General features: G+C 43.8%; 2 protein-coding genes and 1 long non-coding RNA gene across 3 annotated transcripts; all 3 read left to right on the top strand.

Moving 5' to 3' along the window:
• Positions 1-498: 498 nt before the first annotated feature.
• On the top strand, positions 499-6251 carry LOC308479898. Its single transcript, XR_013987884.1, has 4 exons — positions 499-742; positions 1859-2041; positions 3061-3260; positions 5343-6251. It is a non-coding gene; the product is annotated as an uncharacterized lncRNA (long non-coding RNA).
• A 7567-nt stretch (positions 6252-13818) lies between these two features.
• LOC308478948 (coagulation factor XIII B chain-like) lies at positions 13819-22900 on the top strand. Its single transcript, XM_081009144.1, has 7 exons — positions 13819-14065; positions 17387-17537; positions 18615-18785; positions 19318-19506; positions 20532-20714; positions 22239-22451; positions 22707-22900. Exons 2-7 carry the CDS (start codon positions 17474-17476, stop codon positions 22883-22885), a joined length of 999 nt encoding a protein of 332 aa, XP_080865270.1. The 5' UTR covers positions 13819-14065; positions 17387-17473; the 3' UTR covers positions 22886-22900.
• Positions 22901-23082: 182 nt separating this feature from the next.
• LOC308479547 (complement factor H-related protein 3-like) lies at positions 23083-26886 on the top strand (the record flags this gene model as incomplete). Its single annotated transcript, XM_081010250.1, has 4 exons — positions 23083-23086; positions 23183-23383; positions 23930-24112; positions 26715-26886. The coding sequence occupies 4 exons, from the start codon at positions 23083-23085 to the stop codon at positions 26732-26734; spliced, it is 408 nt and encodes a 135-aa protein (XP_080866376.1). The 3' UTR covers positions 26735-26886.
• Positions 26887-27977: the final 1091 nt, after the last annotated feature.

Below are 27977 nucleotides of genomic sequence, written 5' to 3'. Positions count from 1 at the left end.
CAGTCAGCATTGGGAGATCTGCTAAGTGCCTCCCCCCACCATGCTACTGGTTGTGGGCGGCCTATGATTTTAAAAGATTCCACCTTCTGCCCAAGTAGTGTTTTCAAGCGGCCATTGTAGCTGTACTTTTAACAGCAGCTTGACATGCAGACATAGGGTGATATTCAATTAAATAATTGCATGAGTGGACCACAATGGGACTTTCCTCTCTCTCTTCCCCCTGTGATCTCCCTAATTCCTTTGTAAGGGTTCCCCCAAACCCAGATTCGGGGACAGTGCAGGGTTGAAAGAGGGGAAGGAAAGTCCCATTGCAGAAGTGGAAGTTGCTCTGCTCATGAACTTATTCCACCAAATGCTGCCTATAATCCTCAACCCAAAGGTTGTCCAGAACAGGCCAGGCAGTCTTGTTGACTTTTTCCAGACCAATTGGCAGCAAGATACTGCTGCCAAAATAGCTCCTCCCTCAAATTCTTGCAATTGCTGTTCACAGAACTTTTGCAATCCCTTCTCATTGGGTGGGATTCTGGTCGTTCCTCCTTTACCACGTAAAAATAAAAGGAACTATACCATAGGAGTCATCGCTTATATTATAAAAGCAGAAAGATCCTTGCAGCAAGACGGTTTCCAGTATTTAGGTTGTTGAAAGGGAAGCTTTTGTGGTACCAGCAGCTATACTTTCCCCAAAGTGCCATGAAGATCTGGCTGATCTGTTTTGCTCCATTTCTCCTATACTTCCAAAGTGGTAAGTTATTTGTCAAGAGACGGGGGGGGGGGAGTACATGGGGAAATGGATGTTAAGTTATTTGTTGTGGGAGGAATTCAACATACCTTATTTTTCGCTCCATAAGATGCACCTAGTTTTTAGAGGGGGAATGCAAGAAAAAAAATTCTTTAAAGAGAGTGCTGTATGCCTCCCAGGCTCTGCTTAGCTCTCCCTTTCACGAGCCACGAGGAGCGCCGCACTTGAGGGCTTTTCTGGGAGGTGGGGGGAGGGACAGAACTGTGCACTCTGTCCCTTCCCCCACTTCCTGCAAAAGCCAGAGATAGCCCCTCAAAGCCTCCGCAGGGCACGGGGATGAAGGCTCCCTGTGCCCTGCGGAGGCTTTGCGTGGCTAAGCCAGAAGCTAGAAGTTGTTCTGGCTTTGGGATAGCCGCTCAGCCTGCATTCGCTCCATAAGACGCACACACATTTCCCCTTACTTTTTAGGAGGGGAAAAGTGCGTCTTATAGAGCGAAAAATACGGTAACGCTTTTCCAAATGTTCTATCAGTGCAAGCATGTCTGCTCAGTTGATGAAGTCATCTTGCCTCTCATCTTCCCCATGTGCTGTTCTGAGGGATTTCCCTGACTCCCTCCAGAGCCAATGGCACAGGGGTAGGAGATGGGTGAAAGTCCTGCTGCACTGGCAGAAATCATTGTATGGGTTTCCACAAGCAGGACCCAAAACCAGGGTTGGATTACCAAATAGGCAGAGTAGGCATCATGCCTTTTAGGGGCCCCACAACAATGGATCATAATTGGTTTATTAAAATTGTTGATTGGTAAAATAAAAAATGTATTAAGAGATAATTTGTGAGGGGAGCCCTGAGATTTCGACTGCCTAGGGACCTCTGCAGGGTTTTATCCAGCACTGCCCCAGACAGCTGCTTTTGTATGGTAGCCAAAACCATGTGCAGTTACTTCTAAGTGGTCAATCCTTGGGATTCCTGTGGATTCCTCACAAATCCTTCGCTCAGGCAGTGGGTTGGTAGGCATATGGATCTGCCATCAGGTTCCTCCCTCAGTAAGTGTGCTGGGATCTAAGTGCACACAGCAATTTTTGTCATCAATGTATGCATAATCTAATGCATCATTGCAGGTTCTGGAGAAGGATGTGGTCGGCCTCCTCCTATTGAAAATGGAGATATTATCAACACACCCCTGATACAATATGCGTCGGGTGCAACAGTGGAATACAGATGCCAACGCCTTTATGTAATGAAAGGCTCTTCAGTGGTGAGTTGCAACAACGGCAATTGGATGGAAGCACCAGTATGCCTAGGTATGAGGGAAGTCTATAACCTTTTATATTCTTGTTCTGTTGAACGATACACCTAGAAAAGTGTACATGTTAAGTTTGTAACAGCATCCTGATGTTGGGTTGATCCTAAAGCAGGCTCCCTCAACCTGGTGCATTCTAGATTTTGTTTGACTTCTGCTCTAATTATCCCCAGCCAGCATGGCCAGTGGTCAAGGGAAGATGGTAGTTGTCACCCAACAACATCTGGATGTTTTAGAGTGAACTTTATTGCTACAAACTGGTATCGCAGCCACCTCATTGGTGGTCCTCCTATTTGGCAGGGTGAGCCAAGGTATTTTTCCAACAGACTTTCTGCTCTTGTTTCAGCAGCTCAACCGATTATAAGTATCTCAAGAATGTCCCACAAACAGTACCTTTCAGGCAAAGCAGCTGGAATGTTTTTGAACATTATAAACTATCAACTATTTAACCAATGGCATTGTGGAAGAGGGAGACTCATCAAGCCTTCTGATTCATATATATGTGGTTACACTTTCTAATAAATGTGCAAAGTCAGTATTTTAGGAACAATCCTATTCACCAGTTTTGGAGGCCATGTTGAACTTAGTGCTTAGAGCATAGATAGCAAGTTGCCTTCCTTCTATAGGCAAGAAAGTCCACATGTTGATCTAATTCTTGCTTTCAGTGTAAAAAATCCCCAGCTCAAGTCCCATGGAAGTGTATGATCGACCTGATAAATGAAGACTATAACTCTGGGAAAGGACTAGAGCTTTCATGCCGAAGGACCAAAATTCAGCCCCTAGCATCTTCAAGTAAAAAAGATTTCAGGGAGCAGATATGGGGAAACCTCTCTGCCTCAGACTTCATAGAGACACCACCAGTTGCCATAGACAGTATCAGGCAGCTTCATTTTTTAAAATTTTGTATTATGTATTTATTTCAAATAGGTTTCATAGAAAGCTGACAGTTTAAGCAGTGTGGCTCTTGTATCACTCTCAAGTTCATCTTTAAAAGCTGAAATGACCTGTGCCTTTCTGCAGAACCATGTATAATAACTACAGAAGATATGGATCATTATAATATCCAGCTAAAGTGGAGAAGAAATCAAAAAATATATGCAGCATCTGGCGACACAGCTGAATTTTCCTGTAAATCGGGTTATATACCACAACCGTCCTCCCCTCCCTTCAGAGCGCTTTGCACAGAAGGCAACCTGGAGTATCCTCTCTGTGTGATAAAGGTACATATATTGAAACTCAATCACAAGGGTAGAGAATTTACCATACATAAATTGTGGTTGTTTTCCCCCACCCCCAGTAACTGTGGTTTTTAGTGCCCTTAGGAAAGGAAGTATATTCAAAATAGGTTGATTTTGTGATTACCAGTCACCTTCAACCTTGTCAGATTTAGCCCCTGCTTTCAAATAAGACCAAATTTTAATTTGTCATTGCATATAATCAATATTTCCTTTTCTCTTTGTTTCTGATCTTCTTCCTTTCTGCCCCTCATACTCTGCCTCTTTTCAGTGGCATAGGAAGGGGTGTGTGAGGTGTGGGGTCCGCCCCGGGTGTCATCAATGAGGGGGGTGACAAAATGGCCAACTGCTTCCCCGGTGCCAGTGCTCAGTTCTGAGCTCACTGTGCACCCGCCTCCTGGCACTACCGCCCTGAACTGGGAGTGGCTGTCACCGGCTTGGGGAGCCGTGGGGAGGGGGGGCGAAGCCTGACTCCATCCCACTGGAGATATGGGGTGGGGGTGAACTAAAAGTGGAACCTTCCACAGGAAAACACAACACACACAAACAGGTGGCCTGCAGCAGCGAGTGTCTTTCAAAACACAAGCAAAGCAACTGAGCCAGGTGACTTTTGTTTACGCCACGTCCCCACACCGAGCAGCTTTGCAAGGCTCAGATCTGGGGAGGGGTGTGCCAGAAGGGGGCAACAACCTCCACTCGGGCTGGGGTCAGTGGCAGTGGGGGTTGGCTGCACAATGCCTTTGTTGTAATAATAATAATAATAATAATAATAATAATAATAATAATAATAATTTATTTATACCCCGCCCATCTGGCTGGGCTTCCCCAGCCACTCTGGGAGGCTTCCAACAAAATATTAAAATACTGTAATGCATCAAACATTAAAAGCTTCCCTAAACAGGGCTGCCTTCAGATGTCTTCTAAAAGTCTGGTAGTTGTTGTTCTCTTTGACATCTGATGGGAGGGCGTTCCACAGGGAGGGCACCACAACCGAGAAGGCCCTCTACCTGGTTCCCTGTAACTTGGCTTCTCGCAGTGAGGGAACCACCAGAAGGCCCTCGGTGCAGGACCTCAGTGTCTGGGTAGAACGATGGGGGTGGAGATGCTCCTTCAGATATACTGGACCAAGGCCGTTTTGCCCCACCCTCGTTTGCCCCGCCCCCTTGCAGGGGGAGGTGCTAGCCCCCTCCCGCCCTGCGTATGTTGGAGTCACACTCCGCCGCTGCCTCTTTCTCACTTGCAGTCTCATTCTCCCTATAATTCTTCTCTTTAAAAATATTAAAGGGAAATAAGGTAACAGTGATGGTATCACTAATGAGACCTGCTATACTGGTATTGAGTCCTAAGGTCAAAAGTTTCCAGTAAACTTTTAAAAAAGTATTTCCCCCCCTGTCCACCTTTGCCTGTCTCTGTCATCTGTGTATACTGGGCCTGAGTGGAAAATATGCAAATGCTATGTTAATTTGCAAAATCTTCCCTGCCTGAAGCAATTCTCACCTACTACATGCAACCATACAAAACGAAGGCGGTATTTAGAAGTCTGCCCCTCAAAACCCATGCATCTCCATGAATACACAGGATAGCTCCTGAGATATTTGATGCCTCTGCCTTTCCGGCCATTATCAGCTTTGTATCGTCACACACTCATAGGCCCCAGAGAAATATTGCAGCGCCGTTAAACTACCATTTAATGTAATGTGTGAACAGGCTCAGACTAGTGCAGGGTTTAGGACTCTGTGACCCTCCAGAGCACTGGTTATGCTGTCTGAGGCTGATGGAGTGTAACAATTTCTGGAGTGCCACAGATTATCCATGTTTCTACTGGTGTTTGCATATGGAACCAACCTAATACCATAAATATTTAGCAGTACTGTATTTTGTTGCAGACCATGAGGTATCTAATCAATTGTTTTTATATTTGTTAGCCGCCCTGAGCCCGGTCTTGCCTGGGCAGGGTGGGGGTATAAACAAAATTTATTATTATTATTATTATTATTATTATTATTATTATCTGCAGATAAGATGCATACAACTTTCTCTTCTCACTGTTTACTTTGTATTTAACAGGGGCGTTAAGAAGAAGCACTCTGTAGCCACGAGTTTTATCAGAAGTCATGGATCTCCTATTTCTAACCTGATAGTATCAATATGCTTTTGCAAATATATGTATCTTTTCTTATTATGTTCATCAACCTCTGCTAGGCCCAAGGAACCAATGAATGCAGAAAGTCTCAGATCAGACATGATAAACCAAAAATGGATGATGGCAACAGAAAAGTCCGTCTTTGTGCAACCTGAACGTAACAATGAAGGAAACATACTTGATAAGAGACTGAGAGGGCCTTATGCAGGTAGCACAGCAGATGGTGAAACTGCAACATGCTGATATGGAATGGGCCCTCATAGCTTGAGTGTCTTGTGTGGCAGTGGAAGCAAAACCAACTTGTGGGGACATCAGTTACATTTCCTCCAGGAAAGGTTCTGGTGCTGACCTGTCATATTAGAAAGGTTCTGGTGCTGACCTGTTCCAACATGTCATAAAGGTCTCATCTCATCTTTGAGTGCTTCACTCAGGTTCACTCAGTATAGTTGGGCTTCAACACCATAATCTCCACACACATATACACACACTTAGGTTCTGCTGAGGCTTAGCCTTGCTTGATTTTTTTTCTTTCCCCCCCATTTCCTTTCTCTTCCGGTCTTCTGTTTCTGCAATACTGGAGATGGGAGGATCCCATTATACCAGACTGATAACAATTGCATTGTGCTGAATGTAATGCTAAGATACTATGCAATGTGAACAGCTAGGAAGGAGAGGGTGCTTTCAAACAAGTTAAGATGGGGGGAGTATTAGAAGGATGAATTGTAGAGCTTGCATATATATGCATACACACACACACACACACACACACATACACACACACACACAGAGTGGTACCTCGGGTTACAGACGCTTCAGGTTACAGACTCCGCTAACCCAGAAATAGTACCTCAGGTTAAGAACTTTGCTTCAGGATGAGAACAGAAATCACGCGGTGGCGCGGCGGCAGCGGGAGGCTCCATTAGTTAAAGTGTACCTCAGGTTATGAACAGTTTCAGGTTAAGAATGGACCTCCAGAACCCAAGGTACCATTGTATATCTATATATCTATATATATATGGATATATATGGATCCATATATCTATGGATATATAGATATATACAGAGAGAAAGCAAAGTGGGGTGTGTGCATACTTGCCGATTGTGATTTTGTCAATTGGTCATACTCAAAGTAGACACATTAAAATTAATGGACCTATGTTGGCCATATCAATTAATTTCAGTAGATCTACTTGAAACAGAATTAATTGGCTATATCTCATTATTCACATTGCATTGCCTTCTTTTTTTACACCGTACAGAGTGATTCACATTTATGTTCCCATTTATGTAACCATTGCTCACATTATCATTTCTGTATTCTCTGGTGTGTATCAATAAACCATTTATTTCATTTCAGTTACAATCTTCCATCTCTGGTGATGCTTCACACGCTTGAGTGGAAATGTGAACCCAGATGAATCGTAATTATTCACAAAATATCACACTGAGCCTAAACTGGGGACTTGTTTCATGGCTATTGACATACAGTATATACTTGATTTGAATGGATTATTATTATTACCGTATTTACACAAATCTAATGTGCCATTGAATCTAATGCACACCTCAATTTTCAAAACCAAAGAAGTACCGTATTTTTCGCTCAATAACACGCACCTGACCATAACACGCACATAGTTTTTAGAGGAGGAAAACAAGAAAAAAAAATTCTGAATGAAACAGTGGATGTATCATTTTTGTGCTTCATGCTGTGGCCACAGACATGTGATTTGACGGTGAGTTTGGGGTAGCCCAATGCAAAGATCCTGAGAATCCATGTGGATCTGTGCTTTGTAACCACGTTTTTGCACCATTGCAGCCCCAGGCAACAGTGGGTGTGTGATTTTTTTGGTGCAGGCTGTAGCCATGGACATGCTATGTGATCTGATGGTGAATTTGGGGTGACCCTATGCAAAGATCCCGAGGATCCATGTGGATCCGTGCTTTGTAACCACGTTTTTGCACCACTGCAGCCCTGTTTTTGCATCAGATCATTGCTATGTGATCTGATGGTGAATTTGGGGTGATCCAATGCAAAGATCCTGAGGATCCATGTGGATCCGTGCTTTGTAACCACGTTTTAAGTGGGGAGAGAAGGAAAAACATAGGAGGGACAAGGAGCACCGAGAGGGGTGTGCGGAGAAGCAGCTGGCTAAGAATGCAGGAGAGGGATTTTACTGGAGGGAGGAAAGGAAGGCAAAAGTTCCCCCCACGCACCCACCCAAGCCAGCCAGCTCTCTCTCCCCCCCCCCCACCTGCATGTTGCAGCACCTGAGCACGGAGAGGAATTAGAAGGAAGGACGCTCTGCTTTCCCCTCTGCTTGCCTGGAGGGGAGGGGTTTTCTCTGCTCTTTGTTCCGTTTGAGCAAACACAGTAACAAACAGAAGCGGGTGGGCAGTAAGACCCTGAGGCAGAATGCAGGAAAGCAGCAGCTTCCTCTTTTCAAGGCTTCCCTTCTCACTCGCCCCTGTCGGCTCCAGGGACCACACATTCGCTCAATAACACGCGCACACATTGCCCCTTACTTTTTAGGAGAAAAAATCTGCGTGTTATAGAGGGGAAAATACGGTATTTGCTGGCGAATGTAAAATGCGCCATCTGATCTAATGCACACTCTAACTTTTGCAGTGCAATTTGGCAAAAAAGGGTGCATCAGCAGGAGCCCCAGATAAGCTCAGCCGATGCAGCTCTGCATCTCTAATCTTGCTGCCATTTTGCACCTCCCAGTAAGCAGCAGCAGCAATGCTGGGAAGCTTTTGCTGTGGCTGCATCCTATTAGATGTCAGGGACCATGCTGAGGAGGGCTGCACTGAGGAGGAATGGTGGAAGCCACCCCTCCCCCTGCTTCCAATCTTGATCCTGAATCTTCCCAGGAACAGGAGGACAATATAGATTTGGAGCAGTGGTTTGCAGAGGGGCATAGTTCAGAAGGCAGAAGCTGGGAAATACTGGATGGGGAACAGCTAGCAGAAGAAACAGGGCTGTCTTAAGCATATGCGGTGCCAGGGTGCACAGATCCGCCCCCCCCCCCCGGTTGCCCAATCCCTGGCATGCAGGAGGGCGGAGCCAGCTGGCTGCCTCAGCGTCAGGTCACTCCTGAACTCACGGCGCAGAGCTGCCCGCAGCAGAAGAGCCTGCCTCTGTGCTCCAACCAACAGGCAGGCTCCTCCCCGGACTCAACTCTCAGGCCCCAGACTCTCAGCCTGGCACCCCTGAGAGCCCAGCACCTGGGTGCCCCACATCCCTAGCACCTATGTGTAAGACGGCCCTGAGAAGAAACACTAGAAGAGAGAGTTAACAGATTCACAGTCTCTGGGAAGAAGAAGAGTTTGGATCTGATATCCCGCTTTATCACTACCCAAAGGAGTCTCAAAGCGGCTAACATTCTCCTTTCCCTTCCTCGCCCACAACAAACACTCTGTGAGACTTCAAAGAAGTGTGACTGGCCCAAGGTCACCCAATAGCTGCATGTGGAGGAGCGGGGAATCGAACCCGGTTCCCCAGATTACGAGACTACCACTCTTAACCACTACACCACACTAGCATTCCTCCGCCCAGCTCAAGGACAAGAAGAGCTGATAAGGTAGCAGAACAGAAAGCATATAGGTTACGAGCTCAGATTACAAGGACTGACGTCGATTAATAGGGACGGAGGGGGTGTAAGATTAATTGGGAGCACCACCATTTTGGGTTGACGCTTTCTTTTGTCCTTCGCTGTGTTTATTAAAGAAACTAACTGGTACGAATTCTTTTCATTTGATCTGCTCATTTACGGCCACGGGGGAGGAAGCTGATTCCCCGAAACCTGACATTAGATGAGCTGCTGCTGCTACGAACATTTTGCATACTGTTCCCAGCAAAGCACTTCCACTAGTGCATGGAGTTTCAGTGACAAAATGGAACTTCCCCTCACTCTTCTGGCCCTGCCTGTCCCCTAAACGTGCCCCCAACCCTCCAGAACAGATGGTAGGCATGCAGGGAAAGGGGAGGGTGGAGAAGCTCCATCAAGCAAGCACAAATTACACTAGTTGAAGCACTTTGCTGGATCCTGTCTAGACCTCCCAGACTTTTAATGTTGGTGACACACATTTTAGACATGCAACATTTTGTGACGTGGTAATTCAACTGTTGGGACGCGGGTGGCACTGTGGGTTAAACCACATAGCCTAGGACTTGCCGATCAGAAGGTCGGCGGTTCGAATCCCTGTGACAGGGTGAGCTCCCGTTGCTCGGTCCCAGCTCCTGCCAACCTAGCAGTTCGAAAGCACCTCAAAGTGCAAGTAGATAAATAGGTAAACTCCAGTGGGAAGGTAAACTGTGTTTCCGTGCACTGCTCTGGTTCGCCAGAAGCGGCTTTGTCATGCTGGCCACATGACCCGGAAGCTGTACGCCGGCTCCCTCGGCCAGTAAAGCGAGATGAGCGCCGCAACCCCAGAGTCGGTCATGACTGGACCTAATGGTCAGGGGTCCCTTTACCTTTTACCTTTAATTCAACTGTGCAAATCTAGCAGAGGTTAAACTAACCGCTTTCCAGCCCTGGGAGGAGCGCAGGGAGCATTCACGCGACACAACTACACACTGCAGCCAACACACTAAACTGTTGCAACACACAGTTTGGAAAGCTCTGGTCTAGACCCTAGCAATGCAGTTCCAATGCATATCTACTCAGAGGTACTTAATGGATTTTTATTAGATAGGTGGGGGACAGACAGAATGTCTCTCCAAAAGTTTTACTTGTTGATTATGTAAGTCTGCTTTTAAGATATTCCTCCTGTTGCTTTATTATGTGCTATTGTATGATTGTGTTCATTTAATTATTATTTTTTTAAAAAATGTGATTAAATTAAATTATTCAGTTCTGCTTCATCTTTTGTGTTTAAAGCTGTCTTAAGCATGCTTTCAGTAATAAATTAACATTTTTTTAAGGTGAGCCCCAGTCTGTCTGTTGTAGAATAGATTATTTCAACCAAATGCATTTTAATAATATTAAGAAATGTCAACATGGAATATTTATTAGGAAACAAGTGCAAATAGGGGTGTAAACTAACCTTATTCGTCTGGGGAAAGTATAAAGTACATCATTGCAGAATGTCCTACAGTGTCGAAAATGTTACAAATTGAGGAACAGCAACTAGTCGCTTACTCATTTCTTAAGAAGCTTGCAGTTTCTTTCAAAATTCTTTGTTGCAGTGCTTATTCCTGAAACTCATTACATCAGCAGAAGCATTTCGGCTTTCTAGGTGGATCTCTCCCCCCCCCCGCTCTAGCAGGATTAGTAGTGCTGGCTCCCGCTAGGTGAACTATTTAGTTGAATCCAGCCCATAGACTGCAAACAGCAAAAATAATGCAGAGTGAGTAACCAGAATACAGTGGAACCTCAGTTCCTGAATGCCTCCAATGTCCTACATTTCGGTTCTCGAATGCCGAAAACCCGGAAGTAAATGCTTCCGTTTTCTAACGTTTTTCGGAACTCAAACGTGTGATGCGGCTTCTGCTGAGTGCAAGAAGTTCTTGCAACCAATGGGAAGCTGCGCCTCGGTTTTCGAACGTTTCAGAAGCTGAACGGGCTTCCGGAATGGATTTTGTTTGAGAACCGAGGTTTCACTGGACAAGCAATAACAGCTGAAATAAAGTCAAGCCCTTTGACTTAAGCCAGTTAGTAGAGCTTAGCTCTCATTCTAGTGTTGGCTAGTGAAAGACCATGAACCTCTTTTGGATATTTCTGCACCAACCAAAATGAGAGAGGCATGCCTGGAGATTATTCTCTCTGGCTTGAAACCATTCTAGGGGAAGCATGGCTGTTGTGAACTTGAACCTTCTGTCAGTACATCCCTGGTAAAAGAAAACAGTGTGATATCATCACAGAATTTCCGTGTGGCACATTATTGATGACCAGAAGAAGAAAACTGAATAACAAGAGTGGGGAACCTTTTTTTTAAATACATGGATCAGCCTCATTTGATAGGTGCTTAGAAGAAGAGTGCGTAGCCAAAGTGAGGAGCCTTTGACTCTGCCCCCATACTCTTCAGTTCTCAACCAGGGGTTAAATCCCTGCTAAACCCAATGTCAGGATGCTGTCAGCAGCTCCTGGCCAGTTGCCCAGGAAAGTATAAAGACAAGGAAAAGTTTCTTACCATCCTTTTTTATTTCAATATTACAGAGAAAGGCTATAGAACCCTGCCTCTTGAATAATGGCATTGTCCTGAGTGAATCTCCACCCTAGTCTCTCCTACTTCCTCATTCATCACTTCTATGGGTGCTGCTAAGTGCCTTTTGTCTTTGAGCTCTTTGCTCTCCTAGTTCTAAGGCTCACCAGGTTCTGGGAGATGGGGGGGTCTGGAATGCTTTCAAATGATGTGTCAGCCAGGTGTTGCTCTGGCTCTCCCATGATTTCCCAACTTTCCTCCTCATCTACCTCTGAGCTGCGACCTGCCTCAACCCCTTGTTGTAAATCTATACTGTCTTCCTCGTCCTCCTCCCTAGAAGGATCAGGAAAGGGAGGCGGTCTCCACCATCCCTCCTCTTCTCAGTCCCTGACACCCAGGCGCCTGCAGCCAATACAGAATTGAACCCACCCACCCACCTGCTGCCACCAACAAGTGATGCCAGTTAATGGACAGATGGGTGTGGATTAGAGTAAATAGCCACATTACCATATTCTTTGCTCTATAAGACGCACCAGACCACAAGACGCACCTAGTTTTTGGAGGAGGAAAACAAGAAAAAAAATATTCTGAATCTCAGAAGCCAGAACAGCAAGAGGGATCGCTGCGCAGTGAAAGCAGCAATCCCTCTTGCTGTTCTGGCTTCTGGGATAGCTGCGCAGGCAGCATTCGCTCCATAAGATGCACACACATTTCCCCTTACTTTTTATGAGGGAAAAAGTGAGTCTTATAGAGCAAAAAATACGGTAAATCCTCTGGCAGTAAAATATTGGACCATGTGCCAGAGAGCCCCCACACACGCTGAGCAAAATGAAATCACATGAAGTGTCGTTTTTTGAATTTGACAGCTTAATCCTCTTCTGATAGTAGTAGGTATTGCATCAGCCTTTATATGCAGGAATTTGGCAAGCACCGTCCACCCACACGTGGAAGATCTTGGGGCCAGACAATGGAAGGGGCAAGGCAGGGGGCACCCACCCACCCTCCAAATTCTAAGTAGGCACTCTTAAACCACTGCCCAAGGGTGCAATGGTGCCAGAAAGGTAAACTTTCTTCAGTGCCATCATGCAAGTGCAATGCTGTGTGTGTATCTGGGATTGGTCATACTTGCTATAAGACTTCTGCCATTTGCACTCCAGCCATCCTCCAGCCTGTTTCATTGCCCACAGCTCTCTGGAAAAGCAAGGAGCCCAGCAGGGTCTCCAGTGCTAGGGAGTGTGTTTTGCAGCAATTGTATTGATGTCCCTCTAGTCATGCCCCTAGAAAATACCCCAAAGCATGCAAGACTGCATCACATTGCATAAGTCTCCATGGACAGATCATGGAGGTCTCCCACCCCATGGGATTAAAGCCATTGTCAATCCCAAACCCAAGCAGGGAGTGACCTATCAATTCTGCAGGAGATACTGGCCTAAAGGCCTGACCGACAACATGTTTGGAGTCCATGATGTATTGAGACAGCCCCATGGTTACTGTGGCGGCCTTGAAGTCCTCCGCTGCTCTTGACTAGGTAGCATCAGTGTGGGTGTTGAAGTTCACCAGAACAAGTGTTTTTTTATGGTAAACGTGGTTATTTTTCAGCAACAACTTTGACAAATTTCGTTTCACATGGTGTCCACAACTCAAGAGTGGTGAGGTGCTCTTAAATCCATTGGACCAATGAAGTTAAGCAGACTTCATTCATTTGGATTGTGCCTCACAATTTCTAACAACCTTTCCAACTAGCCACAGAAGCCGTACTTTGTAAAAGCAGCATGCATGCCATGCTGCTATTAAACATATGGTCATAGTTAACATGAATTCCCTATACCGCCCCACACCCAAGCATTTTCATACTCTGATTTCTTCACAGCAAGCTGCTCTTAGAGGTGCAAGAACAAGGCTGGCAGAATCATTCTGGTCAACAACTAATGAGTGGACTTTACCCTTTTGGTTTACTGTCAGAATTGCAACACTCACAGACCTTTTGCAAATAATCCTAATTGTTTTAAAAATTCAACTGTGTCAGGCATTTCTGTAATTCTTCCTCTTGACAGGTTGCGCTGTGAGACAAAAACAAACAAGCAAACAAACAAAGCAGCATGAAATAAACTATGATAACAGAGGAAAAGAAAATAACTGTTGAAACCAAAGACAGAGAAATATTTTGTTGCTGCCAGGATTGCATCAGAGAACTCACAGGTCGTGTGTAAATAAACTGAGTTGGGTTCAAAAGTACCTTGCACGTTCCCCTAATTCTTGCTCTTTTCAGATTGGTCTATCAAACACAAAAAGCAGTTTTAAAACATGGCAAAGGGCTAAAGAAAATAATTGGTGGTTCCAAAGAGAGGAAAAAGATATTTGCAGATCATTGGAATATGTTGACAGCTGAAAGTGAAAATTTTGTGGTACGGAGCATTGCAAGCTTCCTGAAATAATATGAAGAGCTGGCTGGTCTTTCTTATTCCATTTCTTCTTCTGACATCTTGTCCTTCCCCAAATGGTAAGTTGTGTAGGTGGCTGACAATTTTTTTTACCAGGGAAGTTGGATGTTGCCAGATTCCTTATGGGTTGGATCTAACTCAATTGTACTTGGGGCCCAATGAAATCAGTGTGAAAAAATAGAGGTTATTAACAAGTCCCTAACAACTTAAATCATTTACTAACCTAAGTCATTATTAACTAAAATACTACTAACCTATAACCTATAACACAGTCCTATACATATCCACTCAGAAAGCCCCAGCAGGACTTAGTCCTGGAAAAATGTGCATAGGATTGTGGCATTAGTGTGGAACCAACACTAAAAAAAAAAAGTTAGTTTCACCAGAATGGTAGAACTAGAACTTCAGGTAGGAATAGAGATGGGAAGGCCTGGAAAAAAACTGGAAAAAATGGGGGGAGGGAAAGGTTTCCCCCCGGTTTTTACCAAAACCATTTTTTTCCAGAAAAATTGAAAAAAATAGTTTGATATAGTTTGGATATTCCACACACTATTCCACCCCCCCCCCCAATTTTTTCCTGGAAAAACAAAAGGCTTTGGAAAAAACCTGAAAAAACCTGTTCCCTCCCCACAATTTTCCCAGGCCTTCCAGCACCCACACTTTGGAGCTCCTTGCCGATTGACACCAGGCAAGTGATCTCACTGTAATCTTTCCGGCTCAAAACATTTTCGTTAGGGCCAGCCCATCTGAACACGTAGAAGCTGCATGCAATTTACTTCCTTATAACCACTGCTGACTTTAATCATCTGTTGAATACTCTTAAATGCCTGCTTTTAACTGTGTTTTATCAATCATTTTAATATTCTGTTGTATATTTTTGTAAACTGTTTAGAAAGCTCTCTTACCATCATTTGGTTTATAATATCTAATAACAAATTCAATTAAACACACACACACACTCCTGCATGCGCAGGTGTGATTTTCAGTGCCGCAGAAGCGAGTCCCCACAGTGCGCTGCACTGCACTGCTTTAGCGCAGTGTGGGGGGACTCGCCGAGCGTGCGGCTTGGTTCGCGGGTGGCTCGTGGGCCAGTTAAACGACCCCTGTGGGCCGCTTGTGGCCCATGGGCCTTAGGTTATCTACCCCTGTTCTTTTGAAAAAATCCCTAAGCCCCGGGGTCACAATTTGAGAAAAAAACTGACTTTCGGCAATTCACTCAAAAATGGTGCCAAACGTTTGCAAATGCTCCCCTGAAAGGTTTGGCGGTCAAAACAGAAGGCTTTTTATCACAGGACAAGAAATCAGCCCTCGACTACTTAACCGGCGGAAAAGGATTCTTTTGAAAAAATCCCTAAGCCCCGGGGTCAGAATTTCAGCAAAAATCTGACTTTCAGCAATTCACTCAAAAACGGGGCCAAACGTTTGGAAATGCTCCCCTGAAAGGTTTGGCGGTGGACACAGAAGACTATTTATCACAGGACAAGAAATCAGCCCTCAACAACTTAACCGGCAGAAAAAGATTCTTTTGAAAAAATCCCTAAGCCCCGGGATCACAATTTGAGAAAAAATCTGACTTTCGGCAATTCACTCAAAAATGGTGCCAAACGTTTGCAAATGCTCCCCTGAAAGGTTTGGCGGTCAAAACAGAAGGCTTTTATCACAGGAAAAGAAATCAGCCCTTGACAACTTAACCAGCAGAAAAAGATTCTTTTGGAGAAAATCCCTAAGCCCTGGGGTCACAATTTCAGCAAAAATCTGAATTTCTCCAATTCACTCTAAATTGGTGCCAAATGGTTGTGTCAATTGACCTGAAGGTGTGTGAATTATTATAAATATAACACCAGAGACAGGTTTTACTTTGCAGTGGGCCTGTTTACTGCAACATCTTCAGAACTGGAAAAATCACGTTATGTATTATATGCATGTTGAAAACAACTGGAAGACACCATATAATAAATCCACATATATAATGTGATTATTTCCCTTTTCCAGTATGTGTGCAGTCAATAAAGTACTACTGTTTTTTAATCAAGACTTGCAAAACTATATTCTTAAGGCTTAAAAATGTGATAAAACTGATAGTTTCAAGAGCAGCAGCCTCCACGGTGCAGCAAATACTAATTCACGTTTTTTTAAAAATGCTTCATGTTCCACCAGGTGGAGTTGAAGAGATGTGAATGAAACAGCTACATCTCTTACCAGCAAGTACTAATATTGAGATTAAATTTGGTTTTAAAGGGAAATAATCTGCAGAGTGTTAGGCTGGGCCCTGAGGCATTTTCAAATGACATCTCTAATATCGTTCTAATATGGGGGCAAAGGTCAGTGTAGATCCAGCCATTGTAAAATTTGCTTTACATTGATAACTCAGGGTTTCATTCTTGTTGCTAGCTGCCTTGTGGGCTTTCCAGAGGAAAGGCAGAGTAGCACAGGAGCCAAATCCAGGGGACTGTGGGTGCTCAGGCACCCACAATAATATAATTGTGGGAGTCCGGCACCCACAAAGTCAATGGAAAAAACCGGCAGGGAAAGAAGACGTTCGGATCCGTTCTCCTGTGCCAGAAAGTGAGGCATCCTTTTCTGAGGGGTAGGGCTCAGTCGCAGAGGCAGAGTCTCTCTGCCTCTGCCTCTGAGTCCGAGTCCCTCTCTGCAGAAAGTGTGCCTCACTGGCTGTGTAAAATCACATGCAGTATGTGCAGGTGCGTGCGTGTGACATCGCATATCCATGTGTGGCGACGGGCACATGCAAACCTGAGGTCAAGATGGCACTCCTGCAGAGTATAACATTTTTAAATTAAGAAAATCAAATCTACCCTATTGTTGCCATAATATTTTCAGGAGAACAGGAAGATTTTAACCCCAGTGTCTCCTAATGAATACCTTTTTGTATGGCGTACTGGCTAAGGCACACATTCTTTCGCCAGCAATTTCTGCTGATATAATGCATTTTGCATGTTATTTTCACCAGTTCATTTCCTGCATACTTGCCCTAAAAGATGCATTTTTGTATTCAGTTTGATTGGAGAACCACCTCACAAAATTGTATGAGTTTTGAAGGACAACTGTGTTTTGGTTCTTGTGTTGTTTTGTGAAATGAGAATTGGATATATTTGGCTTTAAATGCAAAGTGAATTGAATTTATCCCTTACTAGCTTAACAGATGGCTAAAAGGGCTTGCCCAAAATTTTTCAACACTTGCAAGAAGGACTCTTTCTTCTTTGGGCTCATTGCCAGGGCTATACCAAAGGCTGGGCCAGTGCTTCAACCACTGTTGCCAGAATTGCAACATAAAACTGACCCACCTTCTGCAAACATGCATTGCTGGGTTAAAGAGTTCATGTTCCCCGTTCCAGTAATTCTTCCTCTTCTCATGAACACAGAGCCATGAACCACTGGTGAAACCAAAAGTGACTTTTACAAGGTCAGTCATTAGAAAAATTAGAAGAAGGTGAGCAACAAGCACTGCTATGAAGAACTTGCTGGTCTATCTTCTTCCATTTCTTCTGCGGACATGCTGTACTTCCCAAAATGGTGAGTGATGGTGGAAAAGGGCAACCTTTTGCCAAGGTAAATGGTCACTGTAGTATTAATAATAGAAATATTTGCACTCAGCAGGTGTGGAAAGATGTAAGTTAATTCAGCACTGTTTTATGTATTAACCTGTGATTTTTTTGGTCCATTTGTGTTGGCAGTTCTCGAAGGTTTACCAGAGACACTTCACTAACAATGTAATAAGGTTTTAATATTAACTAATTAATGACAGAATATTTCACCTTCACCCTTACATGCACATAAATGTTAGAGTGTCTTTGCTCAGCTAATTGAAGAAGCAACGTTGTGTTGAAGTGACTGAAGGAGCAATTGATAGTAGCAGTGGAATTCTCTCAGGTGGGGGGATTCAACTCTCTGTATCTGTGAAAATCAAGATGAAAGGGTGACCCAGGGCTACATAGATATATTTTTAATTTTGTATCTTATGAGGATTATATGTATGTGATGATTATTCACATCATATGTATATGATGATTATTAATATGTTTTCTTTTTGTATTTAGTTGTTCTTATGCTATATTGTTTTCCATTATTCTCTTTAGTTTAGTTGGGATTTTATGCTATGTTAGGTTGGAAACCTTTAATAAAATTGATTTTAAAAAAAATAAAAGATAGTGGTAGATTCTTTGAGGATTAGGATGGTGTTGGAATCAACTATGCTTAATGTAGCAATAATATCCATGCCTTTGTGATTGCACTAACCCTTTAGGTGCTTTTTTTGCTTAACTGGCTGAAGAAGCTGATATATTACTACATGGATCATTCCAGTTATGACCATCCTTTTCTGTATGGTTAACATAATCAGGAGTCCAATAAATAGAAGTTCATTAATTTGATCCCTTGTAATTCCATTCACAAATTGACTGATAGAAATTAATGAATTACCATCCAAAAAATGTTAGGAAAAAGAATTTACTAAATTTAAAATATATCTTTGGAAAGTGTTGGTAATGTTGGCTTGTATTTGATTTAAGAAGTTTACTACAATCTTTATCATTATTATTATTATTATTATTACTATTATTAAGTTGGTTTTGATGGTACATATGATTGCAGTGTGCGAAGAACCACCTGACATTGATTTTGGGGAAATAAGAAGTGGTGAGAAGGCCGCTTACGTTGAAAGTGACAGAGTGCAATACAACTGCAACCCTGGATTTGTATTGGAAGGCTCCGAGTGGATAACATGCAGTGGACAAAAGTGGACACCACCCCCAAAATGCTTGGGTAAGAGGCCATCTCCTCTTTGAATACTACAACCTTCAAATTAGACTGTGGCTTGTCCAACAGGACCTTTGATAGCTTCTCTCCATGCAAAGCTGTGTTTGCAGGCTGGAAACATGAAGGCAGAGTGTGAGAATCTCATCTCCAGGAGACAAATATGGTCTTTTCAGCCTCTCTAACCGAGCCTCGGTATTCTCCCTAGATAATAGTCCTTCATCAGCTGTGCCCCTCACCAGCCTGTTTTGCACCCTCCTTGAATGTTTTTGCTTTCCTGGATGAGGCTCCGCATGCCACGGTTGCTGCCAGCCCGAGATGGAAAAAGAGGAACATGCCTCTTTCCCCAGCTTGGGACGGCAGCAGCCATGGCTGTCCTCTCCTTTGCTCATCAAGATATGGCCACCCTCCCTGAAGACAATGGCAAATGTGAGCCAATCCTTAGAGTACAAAGAGGGCAAACGGAATAGGGCACACGAAGAAATGAGCACCAGTGATTATCCCTGACTTGTGTCCCCATCACCACCTTTTTGTCTTTCAGCACCTTGTATTGTCACAAAACAACAACTAGAGGCCAAAAACCTGCTTCTGTCTGGGAACCGAGTACGGACACAACTGATTCAACATAATCACATGTTGCAGTTCCAGTGCAGGGAAGGGCATGTCCTCACGGTGCCTATGGACAGGAAGTGTCTTGATGGGCACATGGATTTGCCCTCGTGTATCTCTGGTAAAGACATTGTTCATCTTGAAAAATTGCTCAACAGATACTCAAATATCCGAAGGGTTTGTAGGCACCACACTTTCCATTTTGACTGGTTCCACAGGTTCCAAGGCTGCCTTCCTCATTTCTTCACAAATTTTCACCACCCCTCCCCCTCCACAGAATTGGTTGTATCCTGCTATAAGCACATGGAGACAAGGCTGTAGTGGTTGTTTTCAGTCCACTGCACTGTGGTTTGATTGGACCAGGACTGTTGCATCAGAAATAGGCCTGCGTGTGCTGGGTATCCAGTTAGTATGAATGTATGTGGACCAGAGGCATGTCCATAATGTTTTGTTATTATTATTTGTACCTCTTCCATATGACTGGGCTGCCCCAGACACTCTGGCAATGAGGATCGGTGTATCCAGTGCTATTTTTCTAGATAAAGAGGTGCTGGAACTCACCATGAATACCTCACTTTTTCTCTCATAAAGGCAGTGGAACCCACCTGAGAGATGCTGGAACACAGTTCTGGCCGGGGAAAAAGCTCTGAGTTGTCATGCTTAACACATGTCATAACCCATGCTGTTAGATGTAGTTCATAACATTTAAAGTTGTGTTAATTGTGTTATTGTTTCTTGTGAATTACTTTGGAATCCTGGTTTGGGCCAAAAAAATTAGCCTTGATAAACCGTTCCCAACATGCATGACCTACAGAAAAGATTAATTTCCCCAACCACTTTGTACTACATTTTCTGCCATGTTCCATGAAACATACTGGAAAAGAACTAGCATGTTTCAGATTCTGAGCAAATCACATAATTGCAGTTATGAGATTAATGTCTTGGTGGTTCAACCCAACAGTTCTTTAGTGCAGTCAAAGCCCCAACAGACCTTGGTAGTTACGGGCCATGTTATTGCACATGAGCCATAAGTGACTTCCCCCCTGCTATAAATATTCCAGGGTAGTGAGAGTATTTGCTGTTCTTCACTCTTGGCCCTTGGTTGCTGAACTAAGTCATCATTCTTATTGCTTTATTGTTTACCAGAAAGAGGGAAAAACTGTAGCCGCCCACCTGCTATTGAGAATGGAGACATTATTACCTTATCAAAGAAGCAGTACAAGGCTGGCTCTTCAGTTCAGTTCAAATGCCAAAAATATTATTCTCTGGAAGGAGATAACAGAACTTTTTGTGATAATGGGACTTGGACAAAAGCACCTGTTTGCTTAGGTAAGAACAAAGGTAGTGCTTATATTATTTGCATGAGTGAGTTTAGAATATCATTTAAGGAAATTCATTGCTGTCGTTTGTTTGTATTGTCTGACTTCCGGTTTCATTAATATTACAGACAGCGGTTCTCTGTGACGTTTGAATCATATGGGGCAAATTCATGGTAAAGGATGTGAGATAAAGCATGGGAGATACCTAATTCATATCTTTTTTTGAGTGCACTGCTTTTAAGCAAGCCAGGGCCAACTGTAGTTGGGAGAAAAAATCTTTTCTGGCTGTGTAAACCAGTGACTGCAAAAAGCCTCTGTGGGAGCCTCTAAACTGAAGGATTGGAGGGTGGGAAAGTTTTGCCCTATGAGGAAGAAGGAAAAGGTTATGTGAGATGATGGTTATTCCATTTTAAAGGGGGTACCCCTCCTTTCCCTGACACTCCACCAGGCCACGTGAGATGTAGGGCCTGCAAGATTTCTCAGGAAGATCATCCTTCCTCTTCTTCTTTTTAAAATATTTTTATTCAAGTTTACAATTTACATTTACAACCCCATATCTAATCTTTGGACTTCCCTCCACCCTCCATGGGTCCCACTGTCAATCTTTTTTCAACTGCATCTTATATTATTCTCAGTTTTTTTCTTAAAATGCCATGTTTTACCACAGTACTTGTTACATTACAAGTTTTGTTACAATCCTGCTAAAGTTTTTAGTTCTTTACAGTGTTCTCCAAGGTAATTTATAATTCTTCCCCATTCCTTATTAAAATTTCTGTCTTCTTGGTTTCTAATCTTCCCAGTCATATTCGCCATTTCAGCGTAGTCCATCATCTTTATCAACCATTCTTCTCTGGATGGGACTTTATCTTCTTTCCATCTCCTGTCCAAAAGTAGCCGTGCTGCTGTTGTCATGTGCATAAAAAGTCTTTTCTGCTTCATTGGTATTTCTGTACCTAAAATTCCTAATAGGAAAGCGTCTGGTTTTTCATCCTTCCTCTTCAACCATGGCAGCTGATGACTTTCCATGGGCTTGTCAGCCTGTAGGATGGCAGCTACAGTGGTGCCCCGCAAGACGAATGCCTCGCAAGACGGAAAGCCCGCTAGACGAAAGGGTTTTCCGTTTTGGAGGTGCTTCGCAAAACGAATTTCCTATGTGCTTGCTTCGCAAGACGAAAATGTCTTGCGAGTTCCTGCGGGGTTTTTTTCCTTTCCCCCCCTTTTTCCCAAGCCGCTAAACCGCTTATCAGCTGATCGGCTAAGCCGCTTAACTGCTGATCGCTAAGCCGCTTATCAGCTGATCGTTAAGCCGCTTAACAGCTGATCGCTAAGCCGTTTATCAGCTGATCCGCTAAGCCCGCTAAGCTGCTAATACTGTAGCGCTAATCCGCTAAACCGCTAATGGGTTTGCTTCGCAAGACGAAAAAACCCGCAAGACGAAGAGACTCGCGGAACGGATTCTTTTCGTCTTGCGAGGCACCACTGTATATATATTGGGTGCCTTCATGAACAGAATTTATTTTCTTTCTCCTCACAGAACCCTGTGCAATCTCTTTGGCTGAAATGGAAAATCGGAAGATAGAAATTAAAAGGAAGTTGGATGGAGACATATCTGAAAACATCTATGTACCACGTGGTGGTTCTGTTGAGTTCACCTGTAAAATGGGCTACATGGTTACAACAAATCCTTCGCAATCTGTTTCTGTAATCCAGTGCAATGGAGATTCAGTTGTGTATCCTGAATGCAAAGGTACTGGTAACTCAAGTTAGAGATGGAAGGATACTGAGTGGTTGTTGTTCCTGTTTAAGTTTTAAATTATTGCTAATCTTTCTTATCAATCATTTTATTGCTTTATCTTTTTTTGTAAGCTGCTTTGAGATTTGTTGGTTTTTAACAAATAATAAATGAATTCTCCTACCAATGTACTGAATAATATCTAGCCAAGGAAAGAATTTGTTGCTTGATCTGTTGTTGACCAAATGTCCTTCTTGCATTCCTTCATAGAAATTGTCTGCTCCCCACCACAAGTAGAAAATGGCAACTTTCAGCCTAATCAGATTCAGTATGAATATGAAGATACAATCGAAACACAGTGTGAGTCTGGGTATCAGCTTCAGAGCCGCCAAGCCACTTCCACATGTACAGAGACCGGGTGGTCTCCTCCACCCATATGTGGTAAGTAGCTTTCTCTTTGCAGTTTCAAAACATGAGCAGATAGCATTCAATGCATCCGAAAATATTAGAGTTCCCTGCACCGTAACCCTGCATCCTTGTCTGGGGACCACCTGCATCTTCTGCCACAGTCATCTATTTCTGTTTTCATAAACAGACCAAAGAAGGAAACCCAGATAATATTCAGACACTGATACACTTGAGCCAAATGTGCAACCTCCATTAAACCAGCCAGCCAAGGAAAATAGCAAGTGGAACATCCTGATTTATTTATGTTTGGCTTAACCTTTTTCTCATCTTCTCCAAAGCAAAGAACTGTGACTATATTCGGATTGAGAATGGACAACTATCTGATTCCTACGAACGCTGGAAAGACTACTATTTTCCAAGAAGGGTGGGACAAACAGTTGACTATCGTTGCCGTGATGGTTTTCTACCAAGAAATAAAGAAACGTGGGGTAGAAGTTCATGCACCAAATTCGGCTGGAGTCCAGAACCAAAATGCTTCAGTAAGTTAACATTTCCCTTGCATTCTCAACTTTGATCAGAAATGGAAATGGCCATGTGCAAACACAAAATATGCCTATTTCGAAAGATGTGGAAGAAAAATGTGTAACATGGTTAGACAGTGAGTAATCAGAGTGGAAAACTTTAAAATTTAATATGAAAATGTTTTCATATGGCACCAAAAATATAATAAGCTGAGTACCAGGCTGACCCATTTGGTAGTGGCGATTGTGTTCCATAAGTGGGGGGGGGGCTGACGGAAAATATTTCTGTGTGATCACCACCCCCTGATATCAGTGGAAGATCTTGGCATTTGGGCAGGTGGCTATGGAAGTAGGGGTGGGTTGAATCATATTAATGTCTTGTTCTTGTCACCTCAGAACAAGCACATTGTTAATTCCTTCTTTCAAATGCCTGCAAATTTTTAAAAGACAAAATCCTAAAAATACATATATTCTCTAAGTATAAAAAGAAGAGTTATAATGGTATTTCAATTGCCAAAATATGCGTCTGTCAATGATGTAACATATCTACTTTTTTGCTTTTAGAAAAATGTGATATTCCTAGACAGCTTGCACATGGTACATTCAATGCCCATACTTGGCGGAAGTACATAGAAGGTGAAGAAATTTCATTTTCCTGTGAGAATGGATATGATCCTGCTAATCAACAAGCTAAAGCCGTGTGCACCAAAAATGGCTGGTCACCTGCTCCACGTTGTGACATGAAAAGTAAGTGTGGCAATATGGAACAAGAGGAACTAGATGCTGCTCTGTCCTTCTGTAAACAAAGTTATAGGAAAGCTTAAGGATGTGCAAGTATGCAAATCCCATGATGATTTGCAAGGAGTGGCAGAGGACTAGAGCTCCTTGTAGCACCCACCGTGTCCTTTCAACAGGACGTCACAATCATTAACACTCTGTGTAAGCGCAACATGTGAAATGGAAAGAACTAAACTTGGGAACAATTGCAGCTCTTCAGAACCTCCTCCTCCTCCTGGCCCATCCCTGTAGCTGCTACTGGCAGCCCAAAGAAGGAAGATATGGAAAAGCATCGTTGGTTGACTTTTGTCCTGGGCCCGGCTCCGGAGTAAAATGCCAGCCGCTGTGGCCCTCCCTAACAGCACTGTCCTAGTTGATGGCAGCAGCAACCAAAATGATAAGCAAGAAGGAAAGTTATGCAGAACTGAGTTTAATTCTGAGTCAGCTCTAGGAACTGCCTTCCATGTCTCACCTCCCAGTCACCATCATCAGTTACATACACTCCAACATTCCAGGAGGGAAAAGTGGGACACCCACATACATGCCATCCTCCCTGCCCCATATCTGTGCTCCTCCACTCCCCCAGTCACCCAAACTTGGCACTCTCTACCTACCCATCACTATACTTCTTGGTGCACCAACCACCCCAGTCTTGGTATTCCTTCACCCACCCTCCCTCCTCTGTCCTATCTTCTGCTTCCTCCTCTTCTGGTACTATAGACCTATTTCCAGAAGCCACCATCCACAAGTGCTGTGATGGAAGGAAGGAGGAGAACAGTGACAAGATAGGCTTTGCTTCTGTTTGTTTGTTTGTTTGTTTGTTTGTTTGTTTGTTTGTTTTTTGGGTCCCACAATTGGGTGAGACAATTGACTTGAGCCACAGTGTGGGAGCCCCAAAAACGCCTGCCTTTGGGTCCCAGCCAAAAGCATGGGAGCAAAATGGGACATGTGGGATTGGGATTGGAAGCCAGAAAGGCTTCGGTCAATCCAGGATATTCTGCTTAAAAGATATAGTTGGGCAGTATGCATTCATGGTCTCATGGTTTCCATCCCAAAGATTTACAGTGATGAAGGAGTGATGAAGTTTGCTGCTTCTTTGACAGCTGAGCTGAGGGACAATGCCCACCATAGCTTTCATCCTCCAAAATGCTATTAGGTGTGCTGAGGCAGCAGTTTGAATGTCAGGGTGAAAGGGGAAGCTTGCAGAGAATGGTAGAGCTTGTGGCCGTTTTCTGCTCTTGGAGGAAGTAGCAGGAGGTCTAGGAGACCCCAAGATCAGAGGACATACATATTATATTTGGCTCCCTCAGAATTAAGCAGGTACACATTGTAGATAGCTCTTGTCAAGTGTTGCAGTTAGTTTAAAACTATTTACTGGACAACTTGATCTATGTTGACTTTAGGTCACAAACTAAAGGATAAACTATGCGAGGGGAGGGGAGAATAGGTACCAGCCAACCAATCCTCTCCCCACCCAACTGGCCTCCTTTGCCCCTAGCAATTCTTATATTTAGTATCTGAGGCTGATTTGTAGAAGAAGAAGTAGTAGATTGATACCCTTCCAAGGACCTCTACTATTAGAAAAGAGCTTCAAATTGATGACCAGAAATGTGTATAGCGTTGTCTGGATAAATTGAAATAAAAAGGGAAAACAGGTAAATTAGCTGATTTCCCAACTATGTGTTGCCTCCATCATGGGCTGAGCAAATGTCAGCTACTTGGTGCCCACCTCCATTGCCTCAGAGGTTTTCAGTGGACTCTGCTGCCTGATAAGCATAGGCCAAAAGACCTTAGCTGATAGGAAAAATGGAAAGGTAGGGAGGGTAATTGTTTTGTTGGGCATAGGATGGATTTAAAGCAGACTGGGAAAAGGAAGTTGGATGGTTAGGCCTGGTTCAAATATGTCTACCCAAAAAGAAGTAGAATGATGTCCTTCTCAATGACACCAGAGTGCAAATACCGTATTTTTCGCTCTATATGACACACTTTTCCCCCTCCCAAAATTAAGTGGAAATGTGTGTGCGTCCTATGAGGTGAATGCAGGCTCCTTGGCTTCAGTGATAGCAATGCAAAGCCTCCACAGCGCAGAGGGAGCGCTTTATCTTTTTTTGTAAGCTGCTTTGTTGGTTTTTAACAAATAATAAATGAATGCTCATACCCATGTACTGAATAATATCTAGCCAGGGAAAGAATTTGTTGCAATTCTAAGCGGTTGTGGGGAGTTAAGCAGTGCATAATTTTGCCAGCATGCCCGGCAAGGGTAGGAAGCTGGTGCTGTGATTGCATGTTTATTTTTCTCTTGCTGACAATTTTATAATTCTGTCCCTTACCTCTGAAAGAAATGGGAGCCTCAAATTTGAGACTGGTATATTTAAGGCAGCAGATCCAGGGAACTATCAGGGGATTGAGGAGGCAGCTGGATCCAGTGGATTCAAGACTATTCTGTTGCCGATTAAGATGTATCTACACAAATCATAGTTAATACAAAACATAGTTAAAATGCAATACATGCTTAACACAAAAATCTATGCATGTTACCTTATATTTTCATTGTTTGTTTCATATTTAACAGAAACAGAACAAATGGAATGAAGCGGATGGCCAACATTTTTATCCAGCATTATGATCTTCAAAAGTCATCCATAACTTATCCTTAATGCTTAATGTTATCAAATCATACTGGCTCCCCCCAAATATATATATATTTCCCAGAAAAGATCATAGATCTAAAATTGGGAACTTACCGTACTTCATTGAAGCAACACCTGCAATTTTATCACTGGTAGGGATATCAAATGGTCTGATCCACTTTGATAAAATACAGTTTATAATATGAGAAGTTTAAAATATAACAAAGGGCAAATATACCTGTGATGGGATGATGAGCTGCTTGTGCGTAAAATCGTATCCCCTCAGAGTTTGTTCAAGTCCACAAACCTCTGTCTGTGACGGAGCCCCTCAGACATGGCTCCTCTAGTCACTAGCAGATTCCGACAGTGGTTGCTTTCGGAATCGCTTCCAACATAAAAGCTCCTTAACGGAAACACGTCTTCTGGACTCTCTGCGTGACAGTTTCCGGCGAGGAGTGGGTGTCCCTACAGGAGGTCCTGAAGCCTCCCCACTGTTTTCGCTGGAAGTGTCTCTGAGCCATCCCTCCAGCTCACTTTCCCTCAGCTCAGCTCCTCTCCCCCTACTGGTTCCCTCTTCAGCTGCTGAGTCTCTCTCAACCTGTGTGAGCCCTTTCACCTCCCTTCCTTCCGATGGCAGTTCCCTGACATCCACCTCCCCTCCAGGGCCCCCTTCACCCCCTCTCGCCCCCTCCTCTACGGGCGGTGAGTAGGCAAAACCCCGGAATGAACTTCCTTCATCTTCCGATGTCTCGAACACTTCTCTCCACCTGTTGCGGTTCCTGGTCTCGAAGTACTCCTCCTCCTCAGAGTCCATCTCCCCTTCCCCTTCCGAGTCCGGGAATCCTTCCAACTCCTCCTCATCATCGGTGGTCCCAAAGTATTCCCTCCGGAACCTCTCCACAGGCTGAGGTTTCCTTGGGAACCTTTGATGGAACGTTTCTATCAATACCTCGTCATTGTTATCTTCTGCCATTACCCAAGTGTTTTCTGACTCCGGTTCTCCTTCCCACGCTACCAAATACTCCACCTGATCCCCCTTCCACCTGGCGTCGAGGATTTCTGCCACATGGCTGCTGCATTCTCTTTCTTCTATGACCGGTCCCCGAGTGGCCATCCCTTCTCGTCCCCCCTCATACGGTGACAGTAACGACCTGTGAAATACTGGGTGCAGTTTCATGTGGTTGGGTAACCGGAGCCTGAAAGCC

This window comes from Podarcis pityusensis (genome assembly GCF_964106645.2).
Source record: "Podarcis pityusensis genome assembly, chromosome: 6".
Classification (NCBI taxonomy): Eukaryota; Metazoa; Chordata; class Lepidosauria; order Squamata; family Lacertidae; genus Podarcis; species Podarcis pityusensis.
The sequence above is the reverse complement of the archived record's forward strand: the minus strand, read 5'-3'. Positions and strand labels throughout refer to the sequence as shown.